The 26570-nt window shown below is 35.2% G+C and overlaps 1 protein-coding gene across 1 annotated transcript in view; it reads left to right on the plus strand.

Annotated features, from left to right (window-relative positions):
• The first annotated feature begins 3489 nt into the window (after nucleotides 1–3489).
• Nucleotides 3490–26570, plus strand: part of LOC149559939 (gamma carbonic anhydrase 1, mitochondrial-like) — a 33360-nt gene continuing 10279 nt past the window's right edge. The window contains exons 1-2 of the mRNA XM_089824369.1: nucleotides 3490–3657; nucleotides 20424–20567. Coding sequence (XP_089680495.1) covers nucleotides 3543–3657; nucleotides 20424–20567 — 259 coding nt within the window. The 5' untranslated portion in view covers nucleotides 3490–3542. The remainder of the gene's footprint in view (nucleotides 3658–20423; nucleotides 20568–26570) is intronic.

Genomic DNA, 26570 nt, shown 5'->3' on the forward strand with positions numbered 1-26570 from the left:
TGACCCCAAGTCTAGATAGAACAAATAACATTGCAGAGGCTCAAGCTCTACTTGCAGGTCTTGTCTTAGTAAAAAGGGGGAAGTTCCATATAGTTCATGTTGAAAGTGATTCACAAGTAGTCATCGATGCCTATATTAAGAGATAAATCTTCAATTGGAAGCTCAATTATATTTTGCAAAAAATATGGATTATTATGGATCAATGTTAGGAGGTCTACTTATCCCATACTCTAAGAAAGGGGAATAAAGTTGTCGATTGTCTCTCAAACCTAGGGTGTAATGAGATTACCATTGCAACATTATAGTCGAGTCCTTTTATTAACAAACACAAGGAACTACAAGTATTAATCAAGGCCGATATTGATAAATGTTAATGATAAATTAAATGGCTTTTCAGTACACATGACTTCAGAGCAGTCATTTCAACATCATTTTGGGGTCAACATATGTGTACTTCACACATCATATTTGCAATTGTGTTCTAGATTTGGTGGCAACTCCTTCATTATTATTCACATGGCAGCCAATACCTCATATCCTTCGTGCGTGTTATGTGAGATCTCTCTTTATTCTCCTCATAATTAGTATTCATAAAAATGCTCCTTATTTATGGTTTCATCTCCTTTGTTTTCTACACTTGCCTTCACAATTGGTCTCCGGATGTCGTTTCCATATGATGCCTCTATTAAATGTGACTCTTGCTATCAGTATCATAGATCCATCCTTCCTAAAAAATTTAGAATATGGCTTCAACCATCGTTGGATGAAGATTCTCTCCCTCATCCTTTGGATGATGCTACCCTGGATACTATGTTTGCTATGCATTCTTCTTCCACCTGATGTGTGATTCACATTGTAATTGGGGAGGAGTTTTTTACTTCATTTTCAAGGCAAGTGTTGTTCCCATCAAACTTGGTTTCAATTTTTATGTCTAATGCCATGGACTTACAGCCAGCATTGCATTTGGAAATCATTACAATCAAAGTGGTTCATCCAAAGTTTTGGGTAGAAAACAAATTGAAATGGGTGATGCAGAATTATGATTTGTGGGTTGGAAATACCTTGATGGGCGGCTTGTTTACTCCGACTCCTGTAGAAACACGAGGCTATGGTCACCTTCAAGGCGCTCAAAAAACTTTTGAGAAGAACAACCCATGGTTCATGACGAAGACCTTGCAAGCCATGACAAGGGTACTAGTACGCCAACTGGAGGAGGGTGTGAAGAAAATGGGTTATGCCTTGTTGGATATTCTAGGGCTACCGATCAGTGATGTCGAGGCTATGAATGCTCACAAGATGGCATCGTCGGCCCCCCAAATCAGGTCTGATTGTGGACCAGGCGTGCACCCTCAAATCTTGGCTCCCATTGTTCATGGTTTAGATCTTCCCACCACGCAAGAAACTCGATGGCATTTCCAGTCTAATAAAACCAATGCACTAGTTTGGGGTGAGCCTCCTACCACATGTGCTTCAAATGATATTGTTACAGGTTCAGGCTCAGGTTGGGAGGTTGCTCCATTGCCATGCTCAAAATTTGGGTGGGGATATTCTCTACAAACTGGTATGGCTTCGACCTCTGCTAAGGGTGTCTTGTGTGATGATATGGAGGAATGATAGTATTAAGGTTCTTTTTTCCTTTTTGTGATAAAATATTTTGTCAACAGGCATGACTATAAATGTTTTGTATTTTTTGTTGGATTTGGGACTTTCATGCTTGTTGGTCAAACCATTTTTAAAAATGTAAAAACTTGACAAATTCAAATTTTGGTGGCACTATTCCCTTGTTTTGTAATTTAGATTTTGTTCATCGATATAATAAGTTGTAAATATCGATGTTTGATACTTGTACATATTGCGACGATGCTGGCTTTTCTTTTTGGTTCTTTCCTAGTTGAGCACTTGAACCAATTTTTTATTAATACATATATTCAGTGGTTCATCCACTTTTGCCAATTTTTTAATACAATAAATTAATATTTACTCTTTAATATTTTAATCCTCTTTTACTTAATATTTCAATTTAGATTCTTAAATTAAGTTTTAAAATTAAATTAAAGCATATTTTCAATAAATTAAATATCATCATATTTTAATAATTTACTTTTTAAATCAAATAATATTTAATTATTCAGATATCATAAGATTAATTCAAGCATCATCATTAAACCATTATTAAGAAAATCACATAGTCAAACTCACATAAAAGCAACACAAGCAAAACCAACCAAAGTCAAAACCAAACAACACAAAGAAAAACAAATGGTTTATAAAAAGGTAAATAGTCAGATACATGTCCTCCTTTTCAAAAAAAGTAAATAGGTTTTGGTTGGGATTGAACTTGAACATTATCTCCCCATTCTTACTATTGAGTTATTGCGATAGGGCACAATCATCCTAGCAATTCATGGAAGTTGATGCCTAATACCTCCAACTTGCATAAAAGAAGAGCATGTACATGTGCATATATATCTAAGCTAAACATGCAATGTCAGAGAGTGATGCATTGTGTAGATCCCAAGCACACCAATCAGAAATATAAAACAAACACAAACATCATACACATGCAAGTATGAGGTAAGTACAATTAATAAAGCATGACTATAAATATCATCATATTCTAACATAAACAATTCATCATCACGAAGATATGGTAAATATCATTCGAAGACACATCATATGACATCATTATGAAGGTAATTATATGCACTAATTAAGAGTAAATAGAGCATCATTATTGCAAGCAAGTAACCATCGTAATGTGATATAATCAATTATCCTACATAACGAACTTTAACAACTAAGTCTACAATGATAGTAAATGAGGGGTATTACAAAAATAGAGTAGGTGGCTTCTGAGAGTTTTTAGGAATATTTAAAAGTGAGAAATCTTATGATTTTTTAAAAAATTTATTTTAGTTAAAAAATTTTAGCTCCTAAATTTAAAGAAGCTAGTAGTCTCATAAATATCATTTAAAAATTTAAATTTATGATGTCATTATTTTAATACTATCAAAATTAAATCTTCAAAATAATTAATAAATTATAAACATACATCATAAAAAGTTTCTAAGGTGGTAGGACTAAATCTAGTTCCACCTCATTTTCACTTGTTTAAATTGAAAAGAAAAAAATTCAATTAAAACTTTAGTCCCCTAAAAATTATCATGGAGACACACGTACTACAAAAATAAAGTACAAGCCCCTTCCATAAGTCTAACAATTTAGAGAACTCGGACAAATAAATATTAGGAAAACTATTAAAAAAACATATAATCATTCCTTTTAAACAGGTGGATTGAAATGGGTCCAAACAATGGAATTCCCTTAATACGGGCCTGAAAGGTTGCAAAACTATAGTCCATATTCCACGTGGTTTTGCCCTCTTGGCTGCTTTCTGCAGCATCCGGATTGTCGAGATTCCTTCGCGGATCAACTTACTCCATGCCAATTTTACCAATATAAGGGAAGCCTATATTTGTTCTCAAACCCACAGCAATTTTGTCTAGAATTAGTGTAGAAGCATCCAAAAGCGATCAAGAGAGATGATTTCATTTGGTAAGGCCTTTTACAGTGTAGGGTTTTGGGTTCGGGAGACAGGGCAAGCACTCGATCGACTGGGTTGTCGCCTTCAAGGAAATTATGTATTCCAGGAACAATGTATGTATAAGAAAATAGTCCCATTTTCCCTCTTTTTTGTCTGTTTCGTCCACTTCTCCAGGTTCTAATCTTTCTTTTATATCAGTTTTTTATGTGCGTATTCGGGTATCGGCATGTTATGTGAGCAATGACATTGTTTTGTCACTTGCAGTTTTTGGGAAGAAATTTTTTTTATATACATTAATGCAAATCGATTTGATTTGGATCCTATACATGCTAGGTTAACGATTGCACAGTCTTCTGTTTCTTTTATTAGTAATCTTGAACACGTTTTCAATCGTCTGTGTTGGGAAGATGCCACGGAGCGCTCGCAATATGCAACCTTGGGCACCCAAGATTATAATCGTAAACTGTTTGTGCGATCTCAGTTGAAGTTGTGGGCGATCTTTACTGTTTTACTGGACATGCTTAGTCTCATAACTGAAAAATATGGACTCGGTAAAAGCCCGGCAGATCCAAAGTCTTTTACATTCAGCAAAAACTTTGGGGAAAAAACTTGTTATTAGCAAAAATGTGTAAAAATCATTATTAAAAGACAGGCATACGACAACTTTTTCAAAGTTGTTTTCCACTCATTTTTCGAAATCGAGTTCAATTCATATCACATTGTCGTATGATCATTCAAATTATTGTTTTTCTGCGAGTTACTTTCCGATTCTAGGTAATATTTGGAAGTCAGAAAAGCTTTTGGTGTGTTTTTGAACAATGCGTAGAATCTAGATTACTTTCTTAAGATTCGTTGAAAACTTAACATTGATTATATCACGGCATGGTTACATGTCTTTTGTCGAGCTCTACGATCATTTCTTAATTTCAATCAATTTGTACATTGAAATACCTAGAATCTGATTTTATTCCTCGTCATTCTGTAGATACAAAGTAATACACTTCAAAGTGTACCTGTGGCCTAAATCTATGTTTACAAAAAATGGTTGAAACTTTTATTCTGACAATGACCCCTAATACACTTTCATAGAGGTAAATGTTAAATTCCTTTTTAGGTGACACTGTCACGTCTATTGGTTGCAAGACCTTGCCTGTGGATACACGCTTTCCTTTCCTTTTTGTATTTTACATACATTTTTCATATTTTATATCTCTAGGACTTTGACCTCTGAAAAATATCAGACCTTGCGAAATTATCTATCCTAGGTGTGCAAAATGCATGGGGGACACTTCATGAAGTTTAATTTTTATTTTATTGTGGTTGAAGCAGTGAACATGCCTTAGGGGACTTGAACCTGGGTCATCATCATTTTGATGACCTTCATTACCACTTATCGTTGCATGCATTTTCTTGTCTTCATCTTCTTACCCTGTTTTGTTTGTATATTGATAAGCTCATCACTGTAATAGCATTTTCTTACTTGAAAGTCGTCTTGGACTTTTGGGAATTCCCCATTGTTTCAATATGAAAAGTGTAAATATTTGAAGATACATTTGATGTTTCAGGTCCCTTAACTGAGCTCATAATCATTGAAAAAAGGAAAGTAGAGGAAAGTCTGTTTTATAGTCCACGATGTTGAAGTATAGCATTAATCGAAGTAATACTGAACATTTGAATCTAGTTTTGTACATTATATTGCAGGTAAGAATAATATATCATAAATATACCTACACACACACGTGTGTTTGTGCTTATATATATGTGTGTGTGATCAATACTTACTGTCACCGACTTAGATCGGGTTCCATTTGTTATTTAATATATGACTATCACCGATTCATATTGGGTTTCATTTAGGAGTTATAATTTGCTATCAGGCATATTACTGCTGCCGATCATTATCATGCTTCTGTATTATGTTAAGTTGTTAAGGAAATAAACCAAGCAGTTATGTCCACATAGGGACATAACCCTACGTGGCCTTTGGCTATGTAGAGTCATGCCCCTACGGGGACATGACTCTTCCTTATGTATATATTGTCATTGCATCGGTGGGGACAAAACATATATCAATCACGTCATATGTGCAGTCCCAGCAATCTCTATCTGTTGCAGATTATTGAAGACCAGATTATCAATCCTTTATTCAAGTAGAAGATCCTCCAAGCATAGAATACTATTCTGAAGTTGAAGATCTGCAATACAAATCTGAGATCAAGTAAGTAATCTGATTTATCACAGTCTGAAATTATAGTTTATTTCTATCAGAGATCCTATGCATTAAGATGGTATGAGAACCATCCTGATAAGAAATTCTATTATTCAGAATTAAAACTAAAATCTCAGATTTCAATATGAGAATTTTTATTCTCTAAATCAAAATGGTTAATCACGTAAGATTAGAGGATAGATTTGAGGGAGCATCAAACTTTTTCTCATGGAAAATTCGAGTCATGATATTACTAAGAGAAATGAAATTAGAAGAGCACATAGAATCAAACAAATCTATTCCTGAAAATGAACTAGATAAAACATGGAAAAGACTCAACAACAAGGCCATAAAAATCATTATAGACTCGGTGAAGGATCATACTCTTCCTTCTATATCGAGTTCCAAAATTGCTTTTGAGACGTTCTCCATTATAAAGAATACTTTTGAAATTAATAACACAAGCAAATTGCTAACATTGAAGCAAGATATGCTATACGTCAAGATGAATAATGGAGAAAGTGTTACATCCTATTTCCTAAGAATCTCAGAATTAAAAGATCAACTTCTGACCATTGGAAATGAAGTAGATGACAAAGAACTTAGCACTATAGCCCTAAAAGGACTGCCACTTTCTTGGGAGACATTTATTTGTGAACTAAGTTCTCGACCAGATCTTCCTAAGTTTGAACTACTCAAAAACAAATGCACTCAAGAAGAGTCAAGATTAATTATCAGAGGAATCTTTTCAAATCAAGAGGGAGAATTTCAAGCTCTTCAAGCCAGTACCAATAATAAGGGAAAAAGAAAGGGAATTCATCAAGACAACAAGGAATTCACCAAATCATACAGGAAAAGAGATTGGTCCAAAGTACAATGCTTCAAATGTGAGAAATTTGGTCACACTCATAACTTCTGTGCAGAATGGGAGAAAACTCAAGCAGCCCTAGCAGAAGTTAAGTATGAAAATGATGAAAATCTTGCATTTTAAGTTGTTGAACACAGAGATTTAGTGGAATGAGAATCCCATAGTGAGGAATCAGAGGGAGAGTGATACATTTCCAAAGTTCGAATACATAAAGTGACATATGCAATGTTGTAATTAGATAAATCAGTTATCTATAAATTCAGTTTTTGAATAAGAGATATGGTATATCAAGATTGATGAGCAAACAACATATATTCTTATTGAACCTCTTGCCAATGTTAAACTGAAATATTTCAGAGGTAAACTTGATATGATCAAATTGTAATTTTTGAATATTGAACTTAAGTTTCAATTTATATGTGTGTTTATGCTTCTAAATTGAATAGTTGGATTGGATATATAATGAAAGATGACAATCTTTCAGAGACATGTATATTCAGAAGGTAGTCTTTGTAAGGTGACAATCTTGCAAATGATAGGCCTATTATCATGACAATTTGTTCTAGATACTTGTAAGTCATTGATAACGAATGCATTATGGTTACTCTAGATATTGGTTCAGACAATTAGAGATCATAATATATGTTATGATAGTATTCATAGCATGGTGATTTTAATTATTTGACAAGCCACTATTTTAGAGTGTTAAAGTCAGATAATGTGTTATGTACATATATTCTTTATTCTGGTAACTATTAATGAGTCTTTTACTTCTCCCTTGCTAAGAGGGATTATTGAAGTATAGCATCAATCGAAGTAATACTGAACATTTGAATCTGGTTTTGTACATTATATTGCAAGTAATAATAATAATAATATACACACACACACACACACACACACACATATGTGCTTATGTGTATATATATATATATGTGATCAATACTTACTACCACTGACTTAGATCGGGTTCCATTTGTTATTTAATAAATGATTCACCAATTCATATCGGGTTTCATTTATGAGTTACAATTTGCTATCGGGCATATTACTGCCACCGATCATTATCATACTTTTGTATTTTGTTAAGTTGTTAAGGAAATAAAACAAGCAGTTATGTCCACGTAGGGACATGACCCTATGTGGCCTTTGTCATGCCCTCGTATGGGCATGACTCTTCCTTGTGTATATATTGTCATTGCATCGGTGGGGACAAAACATATATCAATCACAAGTCATATATGCAGTCCCATCGATCTCTATCTCTTGCAGATTATTGAAGACCAGATTATCAATCCTTTATTCAAGTGCAAGATCCTCCAAGTATAGAATACTATTCTGAATTTGAAGATTTGCAATACACAATTTGAGATCAAGTAATCTGATTTATCACAGTCTGAAATTATAGTTTATTTCTATCAGAGATGCTATGCACTAACACATGACACCAGCCATAGGTGTATGGGTTAACATATGGTGACAATGTATGGGACTACGTCATACTCCTTGCAGGAGGTACCTAACCGCACTACAAACGAGGTGTACATACTACATATCCTACCCCCTCAGTGGGATTTGAACTTGTGACCTCCCTTTCAAGAATACAATGAATCACCACTAGGCCAACTCAGGCTGTACCTGAAGTTGTTCTTGATCGAGATTTTTATTACATCTTTATAAATAAGCATCATGACTAAGAGAAGGGTGGAGAGTGACCTTTTTAAATTTCTCAAACCACTACTGCTGGCTACCGCAGCATAATTCTGATTTGAAAAGATTGGCTGCTCAACCAATATGTCTAGTGTCACAGTAGCAGAGGATCTCATGAACATCTCTCTTGAGCTTATGATATGGAAGTTTTTAGCTATGTGGCACTTCTAAAATTGTTTCTTTATTTATCCTGTGATGTTCTTTGTTTTAAATTTTTTCTTTTGGTTATATTTTTAAACTTTGAACATCTGCTACTTGTAATTTGGAGCATCATTACACATTGCTTTTCTTCATAATTGATTTGAATTTTTTATTATTTGTTTATGTTGAAGCAATGCCCCTCCCAAATTGTCAGGCTTAATGTCTCTAGCTTTCTAGCAACTGTTACACTTGTATAAATTTGTAATCAACTTTCCCTTAGTCTTTAATGTGCTTTATTTTTCCTATTTGGATTAGTTTCACCAATGACACACTTGTTTATTATTATTTAATCCCTCAATTGACTGCAAACTATTAACCATAAATTAGCCCTTGAGACTTTAGAGTGGATTCCTCAACATTGAAACAACATCATGATCTGTTATTCTGGTGACGTCATTCTTAATCCTGTTCCTGTTCCTTGGGTGCTTCTGAACTACGATGTCTCAAACTCTCAAATTGAACACTGGCAATGCAGTTTTGGTTGTAGATATGACAATGCTGCCTTGAATTTAGTCCCATAAATAATTAAGTGTAAACATGCTTTTCATGCCATGTTGCCATGTTTCCATGTGTCAAAAGCTTCCATATCAGAAAAGCTTTTGTGAAAATTATGCTTAAAAGTTGTTTGGAATTTGTCAGTAGGAAAGATACAAACAAATTAAGGAAAGCAACTACTATTGTAAATCAATTATTATCTCTCTGATGGAAGGTGGATAGGATTGTTTAATCCCTTTGCCCTGCATAATTGTAGGAGAAATGTATAGATGGGCATCAACTTATTGAGATGAGTGGTTTCATCCAAAGCTTGCTCTAAGATCGCTCAGACCATTGTGAATATTTTCTAGCATCAAAGTGTTAGACTCGGGTGCCCTTTGCTATGCATTTTTGCTGGTGTGCTCGGGGTTTTTTCATTTAATGCTTTGCTGGTATGTTGGGTTGATCAGTGCATAGGTTTGTTTGCAATGACTTTTTCACGCAGGGTATAGGCTGTGTTGAGTTGATCAACACACGAGTTTGTTTATGTTTGGTTTATAGTGGCTCTCTCACGCGGGGTCTGTCTTTCTCTCTCCTGGTGATTGCTTCGACCCTCATTCTCCTCTTTTCCTTTGTAGCTGATTGTTCTGTTCTGACCTTCTCTGCTGCTGCTCAGTGTCTGGTTTACATTGATCAAGGGTTTCTCTTTCAGTGTTTTCTCTGACCCTCTTCCTCCTCTTCTCCTCCGTAACTAACTGTTCTGGCCTCCTCTACTGCTGCTCGGTGTTTGGTTCACATTGCTTGAGGGTTTGTTGTCGATTGCCTTAGATTCAAGTTATAGTTTGAAGATGACTATAAGTGGAGATGCGGGCTCATCACGATCACAACCTTTGACCTATTAGAGGCTCTGCAACCGGGTAACTAAGCTGGAAATTGATAATCAAATACTCAGGGAGCAAGTACTATCATCGATCGAGACAATTACAAAACTCAAACATACCATAGGCTTGAATACTTCTCAGATCAAAGGTTTCTCTGATACTTTTACTTCTGAAACTGCAGGCTTAAAATCCCATCTGGAATCCATAATGCAACATCTTGAGGGTTTAGATACAATCAAACTACAACAACTGGAAATTGCAGCAAAACACTCCTCTTTGATTTTTGAAATTGAACAAAAAGTGAAGTCATGGGCCTCTCTTTGCAATAACTCAGTAGCTATTGCACCTTTATCGAGTTTGGATAAGATTGTTTAGGGGAAGATAGAGGGTGAACATGTGAGATCTGCTCGTGAGCTCAACCTATGAGTTCGTGGTCTCCCTCCCACTTTTGACCCTCTTTCTATTGGATGTTCTTTTCTTAATGATCAATTTGGTATCTTCGACATCATACTGGATAAATGCTGGATTGGTCACGGTGACATCCTTTTCATCTGGTTTCTCGCCTTTTTAGATAGGCTCCGTGCTCTTAGAGCGAAGAGGAAGTTGTTTCCGATTGAATAAAACTATTTTGGGGAAGAAAGGAAAAACATAAATACTTGCCCAGGGCATTTATTAAGCAATACCTTTCATTATTGGAGGATTATTATTCAACAGAGGTTATTCTGGATACAGGGCATTCATCTTATCAATAGGATGGTGGTTCTTGATGAAGTTCATGAAAGATCTGTAGAATCTGATCTCCTTCTGACATGTATAAAGCAATTTATGTTGAGAAACAACAAGATTAGGTAGTTGAACTTCTTGGAAGGAAATCTGATCATCTATTAGTATTGGAATCATTTCAAGATGGTTATAATGAAATTGACAAGATCAGATGGTACACAATACCTGATCCGAGATTTGGTGATGTATATTCATAACCAAGATCAAGACACAAAAAATAGTATCTTGATTTTCCTTCCAACTTATCGGACCCTGGAGCAGCAATGGTTGTTTTTGAAACGTACTGGGGTCTCCCTAAGGATCCATGTTCTGCATAGCAGCATTGATATTGATGAAGGTACTAGAGCCATGCAGTTTTGTGATTCTTACAAAAAGGTAATACTTGCAACAAATATAGCTGAATCTTTTGTGACAATTTCTGGGTTGCATTATGTCATTGACTCATGTCGATCATTAGAAATATACTGGAATATGAACATAAAAAAGATGTATCATGGCTGGTTTGGGTTTCAAAATCTTAGGCAGATCAACACAAAGGAAGAACAAGTTGTAGTTGTAATGGGAATAATGCATCGCTGTAGACCAAGGTTTCTCTGCTTGTTGGAGTGACCTCCTGACTACCACAACAAATATGAGTTCCAACATACATGTGTCCTTGGTTTTGGCAAATTAGAAGGAAGCCTGAGTTCATTTTCTATTGATCCTGAGATTAGCAGCGTAAAGAAGGGATATCCAAGAGAGGGAGTATCTGATATCGGCATAAGCAAAGAATATAGCATGAAGTCGCAAGGCAAATATTGAAGTGCATAGGAAATTAATAAGAATAACATAGTTGAAAAGTTTATACCTGATATATGTGCGGTTGAAGATTATATTGAGGTCAATCTACACCTTGCGACATAATATAAACGCAGTGACAAGATTATGGTGATAGAGGAGCCATTGGTATTTAGATGAGATGAATACCAAATCGTCAAACGTTTTTCACAGGCCTTTCTGGTAAGTATTTCCATAAGATTATTATTGATATTGTTTACTTATGGCATTTTGAACGTTTGTGATAGGTGTGCGATGAAGGATATGGTCCATGCGAATGAAGAAGTCAGGTAGGAAGTGACACGTGGTGGATGTCTTATGAATGAGATTCACATAGAACAGGGTTAATCAACACATAAGGAGGAGCAAAACGGTTGTGAAAATGGAACATTGGAAATCCATTAGTTGCATACGCGAATTCCTTGAATTGCATTTGGGCTACCGACTAAGGAGTTAAGGCGCATCAGCATAAACCACGTTATATTTTGGCAAAATCAAACTATTTTAAACTTATATTACCATTAAGCATTGGTTAGTTTTATTTATGAAGAGGCACGTTGTTTGGAAAGCAACTGATGCCCTTCAAGTGTTTATAAATATATGTGATCTAAAGCCAAATAGACGACTGATATTGGCTTTTTAAAAAACAAAAAAAAGAACTTTGCATATTCAGAGGTGTATATGTTATTAAATTTCTTCAAAGGGAGATTCTGAAGTTTGAACAAAGCAAGTGGAAATTGAGAAATTTTTGAGCATAAACCTTGATATTGTCTGAGATCGAGTTGTGTTGAATAGAGCATCAACAATCTGAGTGTCTTCAATACAAACTTTCCAACAATAAAATTAGTAAGAGTTTTATTTGTTTTAGAGTTAAAATTTATCTGATTTGTCCTTTGTGATTGTCTTATTATTTGTTTTTTTATAATTCATTATTACGATAAGTGGATCAAATTGTTTGCTCCTATTTAAATCTGATAAATACAAATATTGCAAATATTATTGTTTCTTTATTTGTATCTATTTTGTTAATTAAATGGTTAAAACATTATAGACTGATTTAAATAAGTGAAAAAGCGAAACAATTTGAGGCATTGTAATAACTGAATCATTTACAAATATTATATAATCAGCATCATAAAGTTGTATGTGAGAAATATATATATACTTTGTTACCCAATTAAAATTTGGCACTGATCATTAATCTATTCATAATTTTCAATCCATATGCTGGCAGCACTTTAACCTCTTTCCTTTAAGAATTTGATCTTATTCGTCGTGGTAATTCATTTTGAAATTTTCCTTTCAGCAGCACACAATTTGAGGCATTGTAATAACTGAATCATTTACAAATATTATATAATCAGCATCATAAAGTTGTATGTGAGAAATATATATATATATATATATATATGACTGTATTACCCAATTAAAATTTGGCACTGATCATTAATCTGTTCATGATTTTCAATCCATATGCTGGCAGCGCTTTAACCTCTTTCCTTTAAGAATTTGATCTTATTCGTCGTGGTAATTCATTTTAAAAATTTCCTTTCAGCAGCACACAATTCTAATAAAGTAATCAAAGTTCGAAGAATAATAATTATTAATCACAATTCAGAAGGTTTCCTCGAATACTTGCCATTTGAGGAATTTATTTTTATGTTATAATCCGCTGTAAATTATCTTGGATCGAAGTTTTTGCTATCAAGGATTTGGGTGAACAAGCCCTGGTCTAGCGAAGCCAAAAGCGTAGAGGATTTGAATCGATTAGATTAATTCTATCAAGTTGGCCAAAATCGGTTAGATACCCGACATCGAGTAGGCAAGGCTCGTAGGTTTCATTTAAGCATAGCTTTATGGTGAGTTCTCAGATTTTGTTTTTTTTAAGCATTTACTAAAATCATGAATGTGTTATCAAACTTTTAATATTTTCATTTGCTGTTTTATAATTTTCAGATTCTTATATTTAAATTTCTTATCAGCATTTGAGCAAAATTCATAAGGTTCTTGAGATTTCTAATTGTGTTCAAAAGTCTTAATTTTTGCGTAATCTAAAGATGTCTCCATTCCACATAATTATTTGAAAGCAACCAAGACAAAAAGTTCTTTTGTTATCTTCAGCAAATCATTCTCAAGTTATTGGCATTAACTCTTCTGCTGTGACTTTGAGTTCTGACACTAGCTCTCGAGCTCGTTGCTGTTATGCTCATGCATCCTCTTTGCTGAGCTCGATTGGGATTGATATTGACCGCCTCCCTCCATACCAGTTCTTGCTGAATGCCCTCGCTAATCTCCTCCCCTCATGTCAAGAGTTAAATGAGCATGTTAGACTGGATATCTACAGACAATACGTTATCACCAGCTGGAGTAACCCTCCTGGTGGATTACGTCCAAGGATGGCCTTCTATGTTGAGCACATTTTAGAGATCTGTGATGGGACTATTGTTCGTCTTAGCTACCTATCTCAACGTTGGTGTCATGCCTTGCGTATCTCTCTGGGGTCCTTCAGGGTTGGTTCTGACCGTCTTTGGGCTTAGATCGACCATCATATGGACAATGGAGAACGAATTTGTCAATTGTGTACATTAGTGGAGGTCAAGATAGAGACTCACTTTATTTTTCGTTGCCCTATCTTTTATGAGATCAGAGGGAGATTTCATTGTTTGTTCTGGGATTGTTTTTCTCTTTCAGCTTTCTTTAGTTACATTAACTAGCCGTGTCTCTTACTTTATCTTTAGGAGGCCACCTTGCGCTGCGATAGTATTTTATAGTCACTACTTCCTTACCGGCATACCTTTGATCAGCTTATTACTGCCTTTTTCTCACCCTTATCTCTATTACATGGTGTGAAAAGGCCATCCAGTTCTATCAGTCATTCTAGGTTTGTCAGACCCCGTAGTAGTTTCGTTCAACAACGACACTCCTATAGGAGCATACATAGGCAAATTAGGGCTCATGTCCGCTCGCAGTCCCTTTTGTGACTGACTTCTTTTTGCCAACGAAGGACTCCTAGTCTTTGCCTTGGCATTTCTCTGTACTTCTCTTATCTTCTTTTTGCTTAATGTTTCTTGTTTGCTTTTCTCGGACACTGTTTGGTGCTCCGGCTTTTGTCAGCTTGCTTGTTGTAAACTCTCAGTCCCATAGACCTTTTGTGGGCTTTTTTTGGACATTAATATTATTATCTTATCTTATCTGCTACATCTATGCATGTGAGAGATTGATGAAGGGTACTCCCCTTACTAACTCAAACAAACACCACAATAAACAAAAAATTGCAAGAACTAAACAATTGCAAGAATATTAACACTTGGTTTCTATTATATTCAATCAAATGACATTACAATATTTTAAAAACATCATGTTACAGCCACAGGGACACTTTCATTGTGATAATTTGCAGGCCAAAGTGACCATATGCACCATAAGAACTACCTTGGCAACCCTATTTGTCTTCTTTATTCGAGAAGTTTTTGTCTTCTTTATTCGAGAAGTTTAATCGTCCTAAAAGGTCATGGAAATAGTATCCCCCCCTTTTGAGGCCAACCTTTTTTATATTATTTATCCCTACATTGGAATATGCCAAGAATATGCCCCAAATGCATTTCAACACTCATTGGAGTATTTGAAAGGATTTTATTTTCCCTCCTAAAGTAGCAAAACTTCTAGGGATCATATCTTGCGAACCGTTCACTTGATTGGTCATTATAACAACTATTTGGAAATCTCTTGAAGCGCTCTACTTGACCCCCTTTCATAGCCTTCTAATGCTTTCAAAAGTGAGCTCATAGTTTTTGTACTCATCTTCAATAGCTCCAAATTTGGAATAATTTGAAAATTCCTTGAGACATGTGGTGGTTTGTAATGAACATCTAGATTTTCTCAACATCTTTATAAATCTCTTTGATCCACCCAATTTTATTCCTAATGTTTTGTAGCATAAGATTGAGTGAGTGGAAATCACAAGATGTCGAAAAGATATTTTGATATCGTTCTTTAACCAATGAACCAATAACTCCACTCTTGAAATGAAGTTTCCGGAAGTCTCTTGTTGCATAGAATATGTGTTTGAGTTCAATTTTAGGCTTAATTGTTGGATTATAAAGGGGTGGTCCTTTATGACAATATTTGAAGGTGGGAGCTGAGTTCCTTTTGATTTTTTTTAGTGGGTGAATTTTGTCTTTGTGCTTTTCTCTCTTCTGCTTCTTTATGCTTTATGATATATTCTAATATTGTTTCATTTGGTATAGGTGCTATTTTTTGTTGGGAAGTTGGGTTCGGACCCTGGAGTTCGGGTTCGGGTCCAGATTCGAGCCTGAGTCTGCTGTGTGTTTGGGTGGATTCGGGAGGACCTGTGATCCATGTTGCCAAAAAAGTGAACTTAAATACATTAAACAATCAAATTTTTAATATTTTTTTGTTTGCAACCCTAAAAGACGCCTACTAAGAAACTTTTCATTCATCTAATCTCTCATTTGCTTTCTCATTTTGCTCTGTCATTTTGGTGTGGCCATTTTGCAAGTTTGAAGAGAAGGTTGTAGAGAATGTTTCAAACTTTATTATTTGATGAACTAGTTAATGTTTTGAAATTTCATTTTCCAATTTAGTAATTCAATGTATGATTTTCTTTACAAATCATTAACATAGATTAATGAGCGAGTATTTAATGTTTGTCTTTGACATTTGGCATTGAACAATGATCAAGTAACATATATTCATACAATGAAATGACTTAGTAAGTTAGTTTTACAATTATGCACATTTCTCTTTTTTTCGTATATATATATATATATATATATATATACACACTCATGAACCCATCCATGAACCCAAATGGGAATTTTTATTTTGCCTGAACTTACGAACCTGAATTTGAATCGGAATCTGTCCTCGAACCTGAATTGACAACTTAGATTTTTTTGCAGGGCATTCAGACTCTCTTCTAAGGAATCTACACAAATTGCTTACCGATCGATATATGAACTATTCCTTTCTACATTCTAACCTTGACATTTCCAACATAATGCACTGCCTCCTTGGAGGGGTCTTATAATATCAACATACTTCTGTAAAGGATAATCATAACTTGGATCTATTCTTTGTTGTTCATTTTGCCTATGGAGGAAGAGGTAAATGCCATTGTAGTTCCTATGGCAAGAAATTTTATACACATTCAAAATAAAAACAAGAGAATGGGAAAAAAGTCAATAGGTCATATGGACAATTAAAGAGAAAAATAAAATAAATTTAAACAAAAATAAAGTGAAGTGAAAAAAAACTCATCTCTTACGCACTGTAGAAGCTTGTAAAGGTGTAGGAATGAGTCACAAACACTTGATCAAGCTTCCCAAATATATCTTCCTACTCCCTCTTGCTCAACTCGACTTTTGCTTAACCACCTTTTTGCTCCACCTCAAGAGAAAGCAACCTATTTGTACACCAAATGAGATATAAAACCTAGCATAAGTCATTATAGAAGCAAATTTTAGGGTTCTTAATGTTGAATTGTTTTTAAAATTGGAATAAAAGTGAACTTCGGCCTCGCTTTTACGCACGGGTCCACCCATGGTTTCACTTGGTATGCCTGGGTTTGAACTAGGTCTGGTTAGTTGCTAGATTGAATCAGCCGCCTTGGGCACAAACCTTGTCTAGACCCATAGGTGGATTGTTGCTAGACTAGGAATTGGTTTGAAGTGGATGAGGAACAGGGTCTTGTAGGACCAATCCAAACTTCATAGCAGCAAAGGAATTTGTAGCCCTAGGTGAGCATTGAGAGAAAACATAAATCTTTCATTTCAAAACATTTTGATCCTAGTTTGAGTGAGTAGATGTTGACAAAATGAGCAACAAACACAAGTATCAAAATCAAGACCATATTAACAGAGTGTTTTGTTAAAAATTTGCATTGGAATTAAATGAATGAATATTAAATATTGTTTTTGATTCTTAGGCTTATTCTAATTTGCATGCTTATAGCTAACAAATAACATTGAAGGTCATTTGTATAGATAAATGTTACTATTTCTTTTTGGCAATCTTTTGGGCTGCATTTTGAAAGGCCATCTCCAATGGTCCCTTTGGTCTCTTGTATGAAGTGGGTTTTTTTGGGTCCAAAATGATGACTCTCCACTAGAACTCCAAGATTAGATTGGGAAGAAAGGTATCATTGCTCATGATCATTTCTTTGTGAAATAATGATTTGATCTATGGTTTGCCGTGTCATTTGCTTGCTGCTACTTTCTAATATATTCTTTCAATGGAGTTTGTGGCACATGTACACCATTCTTTGAAGGTCAAAATTTGATCCATTTTCAAATGCAACATAAATGTGCTGTTGCCCAACTATATGAGCTTGTATATTAACATTACACCCCTTGTGAATTTAAGAATATCTATGGAACTTGATATATTCTCCAATCCACTTTTGGAAGTAGAGGATGTGGGATTGTTTTGTAGTGGGGTTGCTTGGGGAGCTAGAAATGGCTGCCAATATCATCCCAATGGTTACAAATTTGATAAACATCACATTTGAAACAATATACACATAATCAAGAGTTTGTTCGTAAAACAAAAATAAAGGAAAAAACCAAAAGAATTTATGAATCGGCTTTTGAGCATGCAAATGAATGAGAGTGCAACCATTTTGGAACCTTCAATTAGCAATCTATTTGTGTGTTGGCAAGCAAAAGCGAATGGTTTTTGTTGTTTGCATTCACAATGAGGTAAGATTAGTTTAATTCATAGTTACATCGGATGGGGGGACGGTGGAATGAGGTGACAAGTTTTTGTGATGGGGGGACAAAGGGGCCTTAATTTGGGGACAATGGCGGGGGACCAAGAGGGTATATCCTATACATATGGTGCTTAAAATGCTAGTTATATAGAAGATATAAAGATGTAAAAGAGTAAGTACTTGAATGTTGCATTGAATTGGAACATCAAACATTGAACACAAATAGCCAAATCAGCAAATATTCAACATTAGGATGGCCTCCTATCCTTGGTGAAGGTGGCAGAATCTGGTAGTGTCGCTAGGGACGGGGGAACAGAGTCCCCAAGTCCTTGGTGCGTCTTGTCTTCAGAACGTGGGGCAAAAGGAGGGGGGGGGACGCGTCCTTGTGTTACCATCTTTTATTTGATTTTTTAATGCTTAACAAGCCAATTTAATGGATAGGGGTCCTGTTTTTTGAGTGATAGTCAAAATAATTGTCTAAAAATATAAAAAAAGCCCATGCAAATAACAACAAATTTGTTTTAGATTTGTAAATCCCATCAAATTCATTCCTATTGCCTAGTTTTGTCTAACATTGTTTGGGAAAAACTCGTAGAGGGAACAGTGTGTCTTTTTAGGGCACTGTCCCTATGCTCCATGTAGACATGCTCAATTTCCCCCGCACCATCCGAGGGACGGTACAGGGATGTGGGGAGGACGGACAGGGACATTGGGACAATAATTTCTGGACCCCAAATCATTTCCTTGTTTCCAAAAAAAAGGGGACGTTTTCAAAACGACACTTTCAAAGCAGCAGGGTACAGGGGGGACGGTTAGGGGATGACTGGAAGTTCTCTACCTGACATTTTTGGACTATCAATTTAAAAAAAAAAAGACATTTTTTAAATCTGAAAAAAAGGTTGGCTGGTCTTGAGAGACACCCAAACTGCATCTAACAATATTGAAACCTAACCTAGGCATAAAATAACAAAAAAAAGAAAAATAAATTCATTTTCATTTTCGTAAAGGAGAAAAGCAGCAAGAGGAGCCTGGCCAAGGAATTAACAATAGTTGAAAGAGGAGGTTATGGCATCAAATTTACTTGATTTAGACTCTTAGACATACCTACTGATTATGGATAGCTATATATTATTGCAAACTTCAATCTTTACTGTTTAGTAATTAGTAGTTTGGTTATAGTATTTATATTCTAATATTATTATGGACAGCTAATTATGGAGTTAGACTTCTATGTTATTGTTTATTGTTAGGTATTTTAGCTATAATAGAAAATCCATTGTTTACATTTCATATTTTATGTCATCTCATGCATGAAACTTGGAGCTTTTGGGCATTTTTGCTATATGTTGCCATATTTTTACAATCAAAGTATTTGAACTTTGTTAATTTGCTATGTATTGAGCTTCTAAAATGAATATGCTGAGTCGTCCAAGGGGTTTAGCTTGGTTGAAGCAATGAATTCTCATTATGGACAACTTGGTTCAAATCCCAAGAGGGACATCTTTGTGGAATTCTAAGTTTTGACTCTTGGTCTTCTATTGGTTGTATTCATCTCATTTGTAAAAAAGTGGATTTTAAGTCGTGACTCTTGGTCTTCCAATTGTTGTTTCTAGTGTGATTGCTCGAAAGGAGCTTGAATAAGTTGTAATTGTTGCTCTTAAGGAGCACCCGATATGTAAACGATTCTAATATAAAATGAATATGCTGAATGGTTTATCAATGTTATGATGTGCATATTTGAATTCTCTCTCTCTATATAAAAATTCTCCTTTTTAATTTTTTTTAATAGCCGTTCTAGATGTCCCATCCCCTAAATTTTGGCTTTGAGCCGTAACCGTACCAGTACAAAAATCATTTTTCTGTCCCAGAAACTCTGTGGAACATAGCTCTGCCCACATCAATCTGGAATCCAATAGGGGCCCAGATCTGGATATTACAGGACATTAAGTAACAAAGATGCCTCAAGGTCAATGAATCCACATTGTTTTCTTTCACTCATTTACCTAATTCAAGCATCGCTTTTTAAGTTTATCCTTATTTCTGATGTGACTTATATATGGAAACTGATTTATTCAAATGCTTTTCTGTTATTGAAATTTAATGCAGATAATTAACTCACTGATTATTGAATCTTGGAGTATAGCAATGTTAACTTGTTCAGATTTGATTGCTATAATTATCTAACACTGACTTCTTTTTATTTGCAGTATCAAGGCATCGCCCTCTTATGAATCTCTATGATAAAGTTCCAAATGTAGCAAAAGATGTATTTGTGGCTCCCAGTGCATCTTTGGTTGGAGATGTGAAAGTTGGGCAAGGATCATCTATTTGGTATGGGTGCATTCTTAGAGGTAGGTTTTTATTGGCATGGAATGCACCATCAGAATGATTTTTCTATATTCAGATTGGCTCAATTACAATACTGCCATGAAAAAGTATTAATACAAAATGACATGGAAACATTCAATGAAATGTTGGAATTTGGGGATTTTGTGTTTACTTTTGAAGAGTAGTCTTTAATTTTTATATGGCTTTATCATTGCATATTGATCATAGGAACTGAACTATGACTTTGCATAGAAATTGAGAAATATGCATGTCTTTTTAATAAAGAATTTAATGTTATATTAATGGTCATTTAGGTATATTTAGTTTATTAACAAAGATGAAAAAATGGTCAAAGTGTTGGAAAATTTCTCCTCCATGGAAGAAATTGCAAGGGGTAGATAAATTTTTGGAATTATGGAAATAACCTCTCTAGTCTCAAATTTTACCCTCTTCAAGTGTGAGCCCATGGATTGAGAAATGTTGATGAAGATAAATACCAAAATGGGAATTTTTGGAAAGTGAAAGAAAAAGTGGGACGAAGTGAATTTAAAAATGAGAAGAGGAAGGTGTAAAGTTTGAAGAGAGAGTTTCTGGAGAGAGAGAAGGCCCGAGCTTTTAAAAAGAAAGTGATACTAAGCGTCCACATAAAACACCAATTCCTCCTATCAGCAGTACCTTCCCAACTTGTTTGTTAGACTCTCCCCTTTGTCAAATTCATCAAGACTCCTTTTTTCATAAGGCTTCCCTAAACCCTTTCAATGCTCAAACCCACTCAATACATGAACATTGACTCAACAAAATGCCCTTGGACATCCATCCTTAAAAGCTGTCCACACATACCTGTTTTGGTAACACATTAACCTTGTAGGCTCCTAGCCATCCCTACTTGATCGCCAAGGTCCTGATCAGACCCTTGACTTGATGAGCATTCCTAATGCCCTTACAAAATCAGACAACATTCTCAAAAACCTTATGGCACTTTACCTGATCAGATTACATTTGTGACTGCCCCAATCCAATAGACATCCTCCTTAATGCTTTAGTCTATCCCATCCCTTCCCAAGGGACTCATCCAACCCTCACAACAACCCTTGATACCTTTGTCTGGATCTACACCAACCCTTAAAACTCTTAAACAACACAATCCTGACCCACATTAATGCATAACACTTGTTTACTGTCAAACTTTGACAGTTTTGCCTTGTTCCCTGAGACAGTCATAGTCCCTTGTTTTTGTATTCCCTGTCTCCCATCAACTTGAATTGTCAAAGACCTTCCCCTCACATGTAACCATTGTTCCATAGCCATCCAAAACATATCAGGTTGTGAAAAGTGTTGCCAAACATGGTGTATTTTGTTCTGAACCGTTCTGAGACAGCAAACTCAGGCATCCCTTTGAAACCCATGTGGAAATGATTGCATGGGTTTCGGCACAACAAAATACATTTTTGCTACTCTCATCATTCCAATCTGGAGGTGTTTATTGGACATAAAACATGCTATTTTTACATTTTATTATGCTTACTGGTAACCCTAGGTAGGGTTTTAACCAGTTTTGCAGGAAATAGAATATCTCCCATCATATAGAATGGAAATGGTTGATTCCAATGTCAAAATGAAGAGCATTCAATGCATGCCAAACACAAAACAACTTATAAAGCATTTCAATCAGTTATCACTATAAAAAGTGTTTGTGAACAGACTGGTTACACAGGAAAACCGTGGATATTTGCAGAGAAGTTTTGATCTTTGATACCAAGTCATTCAACTTTGACCATTACCTGTCTTTTGGATCATTTACAATATTTACATAACCATCCAAGCCTGTTCCAATGGACCAAACTCAGCGCAACTACCCAAAACTGATTATTGCAAAAAGTTGTCAAGCAACTTGAAATGTTGTTTGACATTGTTGTGCAACTTTTAAAACTTCTTCATATTTTGTTCATTTTGTCAATCTAATGATAATAAAAGGTTGTATTATGTATTTTAACATCAAAGATGGCTTGAATTACCCATTTCCACCCTTGGTGTTACCATTTTGACCATATGACCCATTTTGACAACTTTTTGCAATATGGCAACTTTTCAGGACCTATGAACTTAATGACCCTACTAAAATATTATTTGGTTTTCGATGGCCTTATTACATCATATTTGGTCCTTTTAGACCTTATTTACGTTCATGGTCCGTCAAAACACACATTTTTCATATTTGACCTCCTTGAGGCCCTTGGAGCAATAGGGTGCTTGTGCACTAGGAGGGGCAAAATTTCTCATTCTTGATATTCTAGGAAGACATTCAAGTCCCTGAATTTGAGTTCCAGTTTTCTAGTAATCTAGTTCATGGCATTGAAGGTTTAGAACTTCAAAGATCAAAGTTCAAGTACATCTTGAATTTCCTATGGAAACCCAAGATCAAAAGTCTGAAGGTCCAATCTATCTCAAGAAGATGAATTCCTAAGTAGGTACATGGACAAAAATGATCAAATGGAGATAGATCCAAAAGAAGTAATCAAAGCTGGATTTGGGTTGCAAAACTATGTAGTTAGATAGACCCAGGCCTATACATGACATCCACATGTTGACATGGTGCCCAATCATCTCCACTAGCTAGATGAAGATCCCCAAGTCAAAGTTCATTGCATTTTAGTAAGGGGATCAAGAATAATCTATTCAAGGAAGACAAAGCATTTAATGCACAATGGGCATTCATGTCGCCCCTCTCTTGTTGTGTGGAATGCATAGTGAGCATTTATTACTCCCACCAAGAAAGTGGCTTCTTTATGGTTGGTCCATGTGGACCTATAAATTAATTGTTGTTTCTCTTCCTTTGCCCTAACCCTAATTAGTGCCAAGGTGGCAAAATTTGGGCTATTGTTTTTGTTTCAGTTTGGGCCACTTGTTGTACCTAGGGACCTATATGAATGCCTCAATTCTCATTTGTGTTGCACTAAATTTTGAGATTGTTGCTATGAGCTACCATGGTAATAGAGTTTTCATTGACGATTTCATGACGATTAATTGATGTATTTTGGTGCTGGCATTTCATTGTTTCCTCACTTTGAGTGAAATAGATTTGTTACATAAAGTGCTTTGATTTCAATGACGAAATGAAATGGTGATTAGATGAATTTCCTTTGCTCATACTTTTGGTAGTTCATTGTTTGTAAGTTGTCTTGTAAAGTTAGCTTGAGCTCTCCTTCATATGGATGCTTAACTTCCATCACTTTATTCATTGTTCAAAATGTTGGTGAATATGCGATGTGAACGTTCTTTGCATAACTCTTAGCATATTGCACTAGTTCTTGTAGAGTTGTAGTTGATCTTGGCCATAGAGAGCTTGGTTATTGGGAGTTTGTCTACTGGAGCACTATCTATTGATATTGTTGTCCTTAGGAGTAGATTTAAATCCTTCTAACCTCTTCTCCTTTAATTTCAATTCATTACATTTGTGTCATTTGAAGAAGTATCACACAACTGCAATATCTAATGATTGAGTTTTAGTTAATATTGTAGAAGAAGTGTAGAATTAACCATGAGTCCATTTGTGATACCAACATATCACATTTATTGTTGAGCTTATCCACAAGTCAAGACTTGAAAGAAATTGGGAGTCACTTATATTATCCTTTGCAATCTTAGCATACATGGGATTTTGCAGAAGAGAGGATAAGATAACTCAATATACTGTTCCATTGTCGGTAGGTCATAAAACACACGTGTACATGTTTTTGATAAAATTGGTGGGCCCTCTATTCTACAAGGGTTTTATTTTTTGATTGATTTTTGCAACAAAATAAAAAGTTTTTTGTTTTTTCGAGCATCACCTCAAAGCTTGTACAACTCTTTATGGAAGGTTTTTATTGGTTTTTGACCAATGAAAAATGGGGACATGTTCTCCCTCCTAAATCCCCTAGTTTCAAATACGGGGACGTCCCAAAGACTTAGGGAGAAAGAGTTTGTACACCCCCTTCCCCACTTGCTGCTCAAGTGCCACTCAACCTTTGCCAGAACGTGGGGTTGACTATATATATAAATATTATTTTGGCTGATTGAAGGATGCTTTTCGATCATTTGAAAACAAAAATATTGGTATTTTACATAGTAACACAGGAATGCGTCCCCCCTGACCCTCCTTTTTGCTCCACGCACCGAACACTTGGGGACTCCATTCCCTCGTCCCTAGTGGCACCACCAAATTCCACCACATTTCCTGAGGATGGGGGAACGTCCCAATGTTAACTATTTGTTGATTTGACTATTTATGTTCGATGTTCGATGTTCCGATTCAATGCAATGTTCAAGTATTTACTCTTTTACATCGTTATATCGTATATTACAATACATTTTTTCATAATTAGCATTTTAAGTACATACAACCCCTCGGTCCCCCAACGCCATCCCCAAATTAAGGCCCCTTTGTCCCCCTTTCACAAAAACTTGTCCCCCGTTTGAACCCTTGTCCCCTTGTCGCCCGAGGCGGTGTAACTATGGTATTTTATGAGGTCTTGTAGCTGCCATTGCATACATTATTACTAGTTATGCTGACTACTCTAAATAAAAATTTGAACTTGGGTTTCTATGTTTGCAATTAATGTGGTACTACTGTCATATTTTTATATAATATAAATTTTCTATTTATTGATTTGACAATTTTATTTAGTATTTTAATTACTAAAAGTAATCAGCAACTCATTATTTAATCTATAAAATTTTCAAGGTTTAAGTATACTAGTGTACGTATTTAGTATTTCAAATACTATATTTGGCATTTGCAGTTATTGCTATTTGAATTATATTATTATTATATTATACATCTTTCCATAAGTAACATTTCAAGTACTACATGTATAGTATATACACCCCCTTGTTAGTTTGTGGTGACTGATTAAGTATTGTACATACTTTATAATTATATCGACATGTTGTAATTAATTATAACCCTAAAGCGGCAAAAATCTTGTATAAAAAAGGCTTAGGGTTAGGGATTTCATAATGTGTGATGCGAAAGTTGCTTCTTGGGGCAGTATTGAGTTGTAAGGGATTATGAATTGTAATCAGGTTGTAATCACTGATTCGTAATAATATTGGACTTGCTGTTTGGTGGATCTAGCCCAAGGTTTTGGTGAACCACATTAAATTTTGGTGTCTTGTGTTCTCTTCTGTGCTGTTTATTACTTTTTGATATTGGTTATATTTGCATGTAATTGTTATTTCTGTTTGTGGTTTAATTCTAACACCCTCGATGTCTCCAAATTGAAGCCTTTTCTCCCTATCTCGGAAACTCTTTCTATTGTCCCCCAAGATTTGTGTTGTACTTTTTTTGACAAAAAAATCAGATTCTTTTGAAGCTCATGTTTTCTTCATTATCTGCAACAATTGCAACGACCGCAACAACAAATACCACACACACTAGTGAATATTAGACGGTCAACAAGGCTAAAGTAGACCTCCAAAAAGATTTTCTCCCTCTTTGTATTCTATTTTACTTACAGATGCTGGTGAACTTGAATGTTATAATGAAGCTGTGCAAGTGGATACTATGATTTAGTGAGAGTCTACAATGGCAGACAAAATGGACTCCTTGCTGAAAAATAAGACTTGGGATTTATGCAAGTTGTTTGCTGGTAAGAGATCTTTACAGAATAAATGGGTTTACGGATGTAGGAAAAGATTTAAAGCCAAGTTAGTTGTAAAAGGATTTGCACAAAAAAAGGGCATTGATTTTGATGAGATATTCTTTCTTGTTGTAAAATGACTTCTATTCGCACTGTTTTAAGTATTGTGGCTATTGAAGATTTGCACTTGGAGTAGCTTGATGTTAAAACAACCTTCCTTAATGGTGATTTGGATGAAGAGATATATATGGCACAATCATAGGGATTTGAGGTCAAAGGTAAGGAGAACTTAGTGTGCAGATTGAAGAAAAGTTCATATGGCTTGAAGTAAGCACCTCATCAATGGTATCTAAAATTTGTATGCATGAGCATGGATACAATAGGTGTCATTCAGATCATTGTTTT

Source organism: Cupressus sempervirens, chromosome 4 (assembly GCF_028749045.1).
Source record: "Cupressus sempervirens isolate cs-2001-9-10 chromosome 4, ASM2874904v1, whole genome shotgun sequence".
Classification (NCBI taxonomy): domain Eukaryota; kingdom Viridiplantae; phylum Streptophyta; class Pinopsida; order Cupressales; family Cupressaceae; genus Cupressus; species Cupressus sempervirens.